We start from the raw sequence: 10,769 nt of genomic DNA, 5'->3' as shown, positions 1-10,769 counted from the left end.
ATTTAAAATTTTTGTAAAATTCCAAAATTTAAAAAACGTTCTAAACTATTTTCAATATTTGAATGTTTTAGAAATAGAAAAAATAAGTTAATGTAAGAGAAGACCTGAATTTGTTCTGTAAAGCAGTCGAAAACGTTTGTCCAATTATTAAATTTGTGCTGAAAAGAAAAAAGGTTGTTTGCATGATATTGTTTGATTATTTTTCTAGTTTGAATTTCTTTTTCTTATATGAGTATTTTTAGACTTTTTACTAATCATATACCGTATGCAGTATAACAAATTAAGTTTTTTTTTTCTGTTAACAGGATGCCCGTTGTAACTTTGAGACCATCGTCCGCGTTGCTCTGCTAAAACTATCGGGTTTAACTATTTAGCTCATGCGACTGTACCAGCTTTGAGTAGTCCACTTTGACTGTTCGTGGAGTATTTGATTTTATATAGTTTTAGGGGATGTGGGGACTAGCTAAGTTTTTAAGTTTAGAAATTCAAAGTGGGTACTTTTTGTAGCTTGACAGATGTCAAAAAGACGTTGTGTGAGGCTCTGGACAGGTTCGAACTTCACTGAAATTCGCATTAAAATCATTTACTTTGAAAGACATTCTTTAAGAGAAAAAAACAGAAGTTAGAAATAGTTTTTCGTAATGAAAACGACGCGAACTTTTAACAATAGAACAATGGAAAAACGAAGTTTGACTATCTCCGGATGGGAATCGAATTAAACCTTTGACCTCTCCCGCGCCCACGAAAGGTTTCGAATTGTCACCAGATGACGAAGAGAGACCAATCGGAAAGTGGAATCAGAGGAAATCGGATAAAACCTGAAAATTCAAGGACGCGACGGTTTCTTCTTCCGAAAGTTCCAAGTGACAGATCTATTGTGTGTGTGTCTCGTGCCTATCTTCGTCTCCGTCTCCCGACCTCGAATCGACATCTTTCCATCAACAGAAGTCGACCGCATCGTCCCTGAATCGTCGAGACGTCGAAGGAACTGGTTATTCGCGAACTAGGGACACTCCTTTAAAATGGGACTATCTTGGAAAGGCGAGGAAGATCCAGAGGCCGCTGCCGACGTAGAACTTCCAAGATCGCGGAAATCTTGAAACTCCTTTCGTGCCAAATAAACGGTGCAGATCGCTCACATACGACCCTTCGCGACCACTCGATTCTCTTGACATTTTTTCACCCTGTCGGCAACCTTACAGTTAGGTAAACTTCTGAAACGCAGTTTCAAATCGTTCAAATCTGGAATTTTTCTATGAGATATACAGTTTTTAACTCTTTCCGCTCGTGGGCACTAAGAAGGCATCTTTTAGCAAGCCCATTACGGGTTCGGCCAGAGTGGAGAGGGACGAGGCCCGACATATCCGGACGTGTCGCCCCTCCAAAAATTCTTGGGGATTTTGAGGACCCGATCCCGGGTCTCCCAGAGCGTAGGCTCCCACCTTGACCTTTCGGCCATCCACAATGATTGGTCTTGCATTAAAAGTCGTTATTTTTGGCTACATCTATTCCGACCACACTATATTAAAAAAATTACGTACATGAATTTTTACGAAAACTATAATAAATATATTTTAAACTAATAATAAATTTCATTTAATATTATTTTCAAAATACGATAATCTCGACCTCGGAACAAAACTGCCGATAGGTGACATTTTCGGTACGAACTCAAAATTGTTTTTCTTCTGTTTGTTAATGAACATAGCGATTGGAATATGTTTTCGAAATCACCTTTAACTAATTCAGTGTTAAGAAATTGCAACTAAAAACAATCAACTGGATAGAAAAATGAAACGGTGGAAACAACGTTTTCACCGCGATTATATGTTTATTACGTGCTTTGTCAATAAAAAATAATGATTTTAATGGTAAGATCCTAAGATCCACATGTTTTGCTACAATATAAAATTGTTATATAAATTAAGCACGTGTTTAATCACGTGTAAATATGTTAGTTCAGAATATGTTCATGTATATATTAATAATAACTAGAGCATTGCCTTTATCTTTATCAAACAATCTGAAGTGTTAAATAAATTAAACATTATTGATTTAAATGTAAATAATATCAAATAGCTTTATTTTGATTTTTTTAAATTGTTGCATGTGTTTTTAATTGTCTTGCAACAAGATCACTATTGACATACAGTGTAATTCATTAATGGTCTTTAAATAGAACAATAAGAATGGATTTGCCCTTTGTTAATAGGCCTAATATTGATTAATTGAGAGAATGGAATGGAAATTATATACAATAATAAATATAAATTAATTAAAACATATTTAGATATATCCATTTTGTAATAAATAATATTTGTAATTAAGTATAAGCAGATAAGCATATTTAAAAACTTTAATAATTTATTGTTGAGATATATTTATAAATTTAGAAGTTCCATGTTTGCACATTCTTTGTTTTTGCATTTTGCATGCTTTGATATTTGCAGCTATTTTCTTCACTTGTAAAGCTTAATTTCGTTTATTTGCAGAAGGACTAACAAAAGTAATGATACAAAGGCTAAACGGATAATTAATTGATTTTTAATGTTTTTATCTTAAACTTATTCTGCTGCTATTTTTGTTGCTAATCATTTGATTGCATTAGTAAATAATATCTTGGTAGTTTCTTGAATTATTTTAGATATGAATCTATGCAGTGTTTAAGGTTGTTTTATATTATTGATAGTATGCATTGAAATGTCATTATTATACTTTATGAGAAATTTTTTTTATCCTAGTAAATCAACAATGTCATCTAAATAAAAGAAACTTTAGTGGAAAAGTATTAGAAAGGCCAAGGAAAGTGAAGATCATTTATAAAAAAAGTGCTAGATCATTTATAGGGAGGAAATTCAGCAGATATTGTTGTCTATTCTTTCATTATCAATGAATCTGTTGTGAGATACATATGAATAGAGAGAAAAAGTTTCAAAATACAGTAGCAAAATTTCTTCAAGTGAAAATGTGTTTTTATTTTATAATCATACATTTTTTTTCCTTAATTCTTTAGCCTTATTTTGATTTCTTTTTTTCCTAACTTTATTCGATACTTTATAACTTTATTTCTGTATTTGTAGTTTCCATATTCACATTGGTTTTAGAGAAAATAGTATTTATATATATGGAACCTCTGTTGTATATAATTATGAAGTTAATGTATGACTTAATATACAATACATAAACAATATATTAATTTCATTATCATTTTTATTTATTTAAAGTAAATAATTGTAATAAAGATTACTATAATAAAGTGAAATAATTCTCAGTATATCATGTTGAAAAATTCTAATGATAAAATTTAAATAATGAATACAAAATAAAGTATTCAGAGAACTAACCCAGCTGTTATCTTGGTTATTAGTAATAACTTATTACTGTTTATTTGAAATTCAAATTATGATTATTTATAACATGTTCTATTTTGAAAATTAATAATATATTTGAAAGAAAAACAGATTTTTAAAAGTTTTTTAGTTTTTTGATGTTTCTGAAACTTAAAAATATTCATGCAGATGAATTAGTTTTTTGTAGTGAGAAAATTGTTCTCCATTATGCATTTATTATAAAAATGCCACATAAAGATAAAATTTAAGAATTGTAATATATGCAGATGTTAAGTGGAAAAAATGGTATAAATAATAAAAAATACTGCAAACATATATTTTTGCCATAATTCATTTTTATTTGCCATTTTTCATTTATATTATTAAATACTTAAAGAAGCTTTACTTTATAATCATAATCATGCTTATAGAAATGATGTAATTAGTTAATCTTATTTTACTTTAAAATAAATGTGCATTTTTACTATAATGTAAAAATTTTCTTATACAATTTCATTTCTTTATATAGTGGTGAATTTGATGCAGTATGTAAACTAAATGGAGTATTCTACAATTGAAAGTATGGAACTGTCAAGGTCACAACTTGAAACGTATTCTGAAAAACCCTCTTTACCCCAGTATTCGACTGGTAGTTTAGCCCTTGGTCAGGAGTACAGCCATCTTCATAGTATTCTTGCAGATGGTGGAAATCAGTTTGGTGTATCATCACTTACATTTGATTTACAAGAAGATCTTCTTTGGATGGGAAATCAAGGAGTAATTATATTTTTGTTTTTTATTCTTATAAAATTTATTTCATTTTAATTTGTTCAATGTTAATTTTTTTTCATTGTGTTAGAGATACATTATTTAAAAATTTCTCTGTAGCTAGTCTTTAATATTTTAGAAAATAGCTATGCTAATTCGTATTAATGAATACTAATGCTAGTTATACTAATGCATATTAAACCATATTATTACACATAAATGCATGCATATGTATACATATACATATATATTTATTTATTTATACTGTACTAATTTAATGAAATTAGTGGTGCAAAATATATCTAATTGCACAAACAAGGTTTAAAGGAAATTAAAGCAGACTCAAGGAAATTTTCACTAGAAAGTTAATATTTTGGTAATAGCTGCTAAAATGTTGTAAAATGGAGTCTTGGCTAAGTCTGTACACATTAATTGGGAATATTCACCAAATGCAGGAAAACCTTGTGTTTTAAAAGTGAAATGAAAGTTGCTTACTTTGTTTTTAATCAGTTCAGTCACTTGTTACATTGCTGTTTACTTACATAGTTATGTATTGTACAGTACTTGCAGTAACGAAAGTCAGTCTCATTATTGAGCTGCAGTTTTGATTTTTACAAGAAACCAAAACAGAGTGTCTTGATTAAATAGCTAAATAAAAGTTATATTAGTTATGTAAATATTATTTTCATTTATTTATCATCATTTTATATTTCATGTAAAATATAAATATTAATGTTGAAATATATTTTAAAGCATAAAATTATGATTGCATTTTCTAAATAAATAAATTAATAATAATAATGAAAAAGTCTGTCAAAAAATTAAAAAGGTTTATCGTTTTGCAAAAAATTGTTTCATTTCTTAAATAATTTTTCAGAAAAAATTGTACAATCATTGTTGTCATAAGAAAATTTTATATTTCTGGACATCAAAAAAATCTGTTAATTAGTGTCTTGTGCTAAAAATGATCATTTCTAGCATTGGCAATGACTAGTTTCATTTCTGTTAATCAACTTATTTTATCAAGTTTGTAACTATATGCCATTCTATGATGAAGAATACATGGTTAAATGAGAGCATTTTTATAAGTAAAAATTTTTATATTAATTTATGTTTAATGTTTGGCAGCAAATTATGCAGTAGGCCTATTTAATTATTTGTATGATTTAATTTGAATTTTCCAGACTATAATAGACTATTAATTCATTTATAAATTATTTCATTTTGTCTGCTAGTGTTTAATAATTTTTGTGGAATATTTTTGGTCCTGAAAATATTCTGCATCCCTGAATTCAACTAACAATAACTATTTTATTTTGTTATTCTAAATCCAATTTTTGGAAATCATCCAATCACTATCCTTTGAATCTTTGAAAACAGATAAAATTGAAATTATAAACACATAGATCAAAGTAATTTTAAGCATAAAAAGTATTATTATTTCAAATGTATAAATGTAAATTGTTTAAAACCTTATTTTCTGCAGAGTATATTATCAAGTATTGTAATTGTAAGAAATTTTCATGTCGATTAATACTGCTTAATTTCTTTTTAAATAAGAGAAGATTGTTTGCCTCACTTGATGCCTCCTCTTTTAATAATAAAACAGCACAGTATTGATTCTTCTTTTAACAGAACAGTTTCATTTCCAATTAGAAGCAATGTTACCTAGCCTCTGTAACAGAATATTAAAAAAATTTAAAAAGTTTTAAAATCAATTTTTTTTTAGTTTTACTATATTGTTACTAACTGGTTAACCAATTAATAAACAATATATAGGTAGAAACTATTTTTCTATTGTTTACATATAGATAGAAACTATGGTTTTGAAAATTTGGTAACCAAGGAATTGATGCTATTTTTGAGTCAATTTGTGCAACCAGATCTTCTATTTATTCATAACTAGCTAAGAATAGCTATCCAACAATTGAGTTATATCATCAGATCCAATGTTGTCAAGCTCCGTGCTTCATATCCTTAAGAATTATAGTGATTGGATATACAGTAATACCCTGAACTTACACGATAGGTGGGACTGAGCAATTACCGCATAAGTCAAATTCGCGTAAGTAGGGGTATAATTTTGCATATAAATACATACAAATTATTTTTAATTGGGGCCGGAGACTAAAGAAAACAATAATTTAGAAAAAAATGTTTAATGAAATCTTAGATAATACATATGTATAACAAATTACAGTGGTGCCTCATATAACGTACTTAATCCGTTCCAGGTGCACGTCCGTTAAGTGAAACGTCCGTTATACGAAACGCATTTTCCCATAGAAATACATGTTAAAACATCTAATTCGTTCCGCAGCATAAAATAACCGTACTGTATCATTAAAAAAAATGAACATGGGGTGCGTTCTTTTATTCCTCTGCGTAACTCTGCGTGAGCGACATTCATTTAAAAATTCCTGCAGAACGCGTTCCTAAATTCCGATGGGAGTGTGCACTGTCGAACGGCAAAAACAGCCGCTTGTAGCAGTAGTTTACGGTGTAAAGCAACATGGCGTCCTCCATGGTTCAGATAGTTTCATTTCCGGGTCCATTATGTGGTTTTATGAATGAAAATTTAGAAATTGTGAAAGCGCGAGTTAGCGCACGTGGTGATGTCTTTACGAATTTTTTTCGAATGGTAGCCGGCATTCAAATTTTTTTCCTGGCTATTTTGAATGTTCTTTCAACAAATAATCCATTTTATGGTTAAATTTTACAAATTTTTTTGGGACCCTTCTTTTGCCTTTAAAAGCTCATATTTTAGAATTATAGATTCCTCCATCACGATACTATCGATAGTGCGGGCGCTGCCATTTTTTTTCTTTCACCATCGTTCCTAAATACCTACAAACAGCAGTGCACTCCTGTAGTAGCGGAGACGCAGAGCGACCGCTATTAAAGAACGCACCCATGGAGCAATCACCAATTATGCCGGGAAGTCCGTTGTTCGCAGCCAGTCCGTTGCTTGAGTCACGTAACGGACAAACAGAAAGTCCGTTGTTTGCAGCATCCGTTATTCGAGGCGTATGTTATACGAGGCACCACTGTATATTATTATAATCATAAACTAAAGTTATTTTGATATAGAAGGCTTCATAAAATCTAACAAATTCGTCTGATGGGCCAAAGATTTTTTTTCTCTGGCAAAATTTCCTCATAGCATGCTAAAAATTTTTTATTTCTCATTTTGTAGAAGAAATGCACTCTTTGTTGGAGTCTATATTTTCTAAAATTTGTAACCCCTTTTTAATTGAACTAGCTTTATCGAAGGTCCATAGGTGGTGTGACAGTCTGACGACCAATCAGCGGATATGCATTCAAACTCCAACAGTCACTTCCTCAAATGTCTTTTTGTAATGGCGACCATTACCAGTTAAAAAAAAAAAGGCAAGAATCGTGTTCCTGCACAATTCTACCCTGACAAACACAAAATAAATTGTAGCTAAGCGTCGATTCCACGCAACATGTCCGAACAGTAACATGTCGATTCCACGCAACATGTAAGCTGAACAATAGTTTGGGGGTGAGTGAGTAATCAAGATTGTGTGGTGCTCAAACAAAAGATGAATCGACAAGATTTGAAAATTGCATAATTCTGGGTTCGCATAAGTTGAGGTATTACTGTATATATATTTTGTTTTAAAATTTTTATAAATTTTAAAACAAAATAGTAATATATCCAAAGTAGGCTTTGTCACATGCCTACTTTGGATTGTGGTACTGTGGCCAGTGGTATTGTGCAGGGCCGGATTTACATAGGGACATTTGGGGCCGGTGCCCAAGACCCCCACAAAATAGGGGCCCCACAAAACTATGTTTAAACATAATTTTTTTTCCCTATTACTGTGACAGCCTAGTGTGGCCCAATCATGATGGCCACAGGCAAAGAAAACCAAACCCGGGAAAAAACCTATGAAACATCGGAAAATTCCGAAGAAAAAATTTTACATAGGTATTTTTCAATTAAATTAAAATAATTAGTTTTACACAATAAAATATATGTATGTTTACAATAACTTTATTTGTAAATGAAATTTACAACTTCCTAGTTGAAATGTACAGTATTTTGTGTAAATTTTCTAAATCATCAAATTTGCCTACCCTTAAAGGGGGGCCCCCCACCGAATTTGTGCCCAGGGCCCCTGGATTGGAAAATCCAGCCCTGGTATTGTGCCAAGATTTTTCTTCATAGAGAGAACAGGGTTTAGGATTTTCTAGAGATTTGGAGATTATAAAGAATATTAGAAAATTTCCAAACTTTTAGTTATTCAAATCAATATTTATCTCACAGTTATAAGTCAAGACCCACTATATTTTAAAAAATTTTTAGTTTATTTTGGCATCTTATAATCTTTAATAGTAAATCGTTAAATAGTAAGTAGCAAATCAGAAGCATACAGTGATGTGCATTGGTACAAAATGTTTAGCAATGTCTGTAACATTCAGATCACATATAACATGAAATTTGTGAAAGTATAAAAACATTCAGTAATCTGATATTTTCTATAATACAGCATCAACAAATTTGCTATACATGAAATATTTGGTTTGAAAACTGTAACTTTTAAAAAGTTACAGTTTGAAAACAAAACAGCTAGAGTTTTAGGGCTATTCTTAGGTATAGTTAAATTAAATTAAATTTATTAATATAATATCATTAACTATAGTCTAAAAATAGACTATAGCTGTTTTATTTATTTATTGGGCTGTAATTTCTATTTTTTATATGTATATTAATGTTTCCTTTGAAAAATTAAGAGTAAAGAAAAAATAGCTCAATTTTTAAGATTAAATTAAATTGTAAATTATAAATCTAAAAGTTTGAGAAAGCAATAAATTTATTCTCTTTGAAAAAGTATATTAACTGTTGTTTTAATTTTACAAATAGGGACATATAACATCTTATTATGGATCAGCACTGCAAAAGTATACATCATTTCAAGTTCATGCAACTAACGAAATACGTGAAATGATAACAGTTGATACTGGTATTTTATCTCTGACATGTAATTATATGAGATTGTCATCTAGAAGAGGTTTAGCAATTTTTGGACATAGGTAATAATAATTTTTAATTTTTAATTAAGAAATAATAACTTTCTTGCTAGTCATCACATTACTGTGATGAGAGAGCTCAGTAATTCTGATGAACCACAGAGCTGTGTTGGCTGGACTGTCTGTTCCTGGTAGGGCAACCCTACCAGGAACAGATAAGGTCTGTGAGAGAGGAATGAAGCCAAGAGTGACTGAACTCACATCTGTGGAATTTATGGGGATAACAAGATCAAGTATAATACTAACTCAGGGTTAACAAGGTCCAGGTAACAATCGCACTCATGAGTTAGGTTGAGGCTTACATTTGAAACATGTCACAGTCTTCTTTGGTTACCAATGGTGGAAGCAGCATTGGTAAAAGTATGGCTACTGTAATGTCCACATCAGTTGTGGGAAACCAGCCTAACTTTGATGTTTCTGAGACAATCCAGCCATAAACCATTAAGACAAGTAAACCACACCAATAGATGAAATGAACAAGTTTATTATCTGTACTTATTACATCATCACAAAACAGATATAACAGCATACAGAGGGTGATTTGCTAATTCAGACTCACTTTTTCACTTAGTTTCTCTTACAAAGCACCTGTTGAGAATTGTCTTTTCATGCTCAATGTGTTCTCCATCTCGTTGACTCACAGCACAACATTACCATTTCCACAATTCAAAGACCTTCTTGCAAGTTGTGACCGATACTGATGACCAATCCTGTTAAATTACTTTCCAAACTCTATCTAATGTAGCATTTACAAAGAAAGAGACATTGCTTCAGGAAGCCAAATCGATCGGACTGATGTCAGGTGCTTTGGTGGGTATGTCCTCTGCAGGAATGTGGTTCAGTCCACTGTCAGCCTTCAACTTCTGGAGATAAGCAGTTGTATATCTATCTGTGACTAGATATACAATGCTTTATCATGGTGAAGAGTAACTTTGGCTTCTCCAGGATATAGCTTTGGAATCTCACATTCTGAATATGGTTTAAAAATGTTTTCCACATAGTAATTAGTGTTAACTTTTCCAGTTATTAGCACTCTGATAAGAGAAAGTGTTCCTTTGCCCATCATTCCTCCAACAATCATAAATGCTTCAGGCCATCTTTTATGACATTTGACAAGCCATTCTTCTGGCACTTCCTGTCTGCATGTACAGAATTTTTCGAGTTCCATTGCAATAATCAAGGTACATATACACTTCATCTAGGGTGACCATGTACTCACTTTTTCTTCCAGCCAGATGCCTCTCATAGAACTTCTTGCATTAGTCTTTTGGTTCAATTTGTGCACAGATGTGAGGCTATGTCCAGATGCTTTTTTCTTGGTAGCTGCTTGCAGATCTTCATGTATAATGGTGTTAACCATGAACTGAGATATATCCAGACATTTTGCTTTGGTCCTCTGGCTAGATGGATTTTCTTTTTTAATCATTTCCTTAACTTTTGTTATCTTATCTTTACTCTGAGATTTGCGAGCCCTTGGAAATATTGGGTGAAACTCACCAGAAGCACTTGCTTATTGCTTTCTCATTTTGTTACCAAGAACTCTGATAACTGTAGACTGGAAAATTTCAATTTCATTCTTCTTGAGGGCTTTTATGACAGTGAGGGTTGAAAGAT

General features: G+C 31.2%; 1 protein-coding gene across 2 annotated transcripts in view; it reads left to right on the top strand.

Annotated features, from left to right (window-relative positions):
- The first annotated feature begins 3,855 nt into the window (after nucleotides 1-3,855).
- PAN2 (PAN2-PAN3 deadenylation complex catalytic subunit PAN2) overlaps nucleotides 3,856-10,769 on the top strand; it is a 49,470-nt gene continuing 42,556 nt past the window's right edge. For both annotated transcript variants that reach the window (XM_067281094.1, XM_067281095.1), the window contains exons 1-2: nucleotides 3,856-4,106; nucleotides 8,989-9,158. In XM_067281094.1, the coding sequence (XP_067137195.1) occupies nucleotides 3,888-4,106; nucleotides 8,989-9,158 (389 nt within the window). In that variant the 5' untranslated portion in view covers nucleotides 3,856-3,887. The remainder of the gene's footprint in view (nucleotides 4,107-8,988; nucleotides 9,159-10,769) is intronic.

The sequence above is a fragment of the Centruroides vittatus genome, unplaced genomic scaffold (assembly GCF_030686945.1).
Source record: "Centruroides vittatus isolate TY-2023 unplaced genomic scaffold, ASM3068694v2 contig_905, whole genome shotgun sequence".
Classification (NCBI taxonomy): Eukaryota; Metazoa; Arthropoda; class Arachnida; order Scorpiones; family Buthidae; genus Centruroides; species Centruroides vittatus.
Note: the sequence above shows the minus strand (reverse complement) of the source record. Positions and strands in the feature narration are given on the sequence as shown.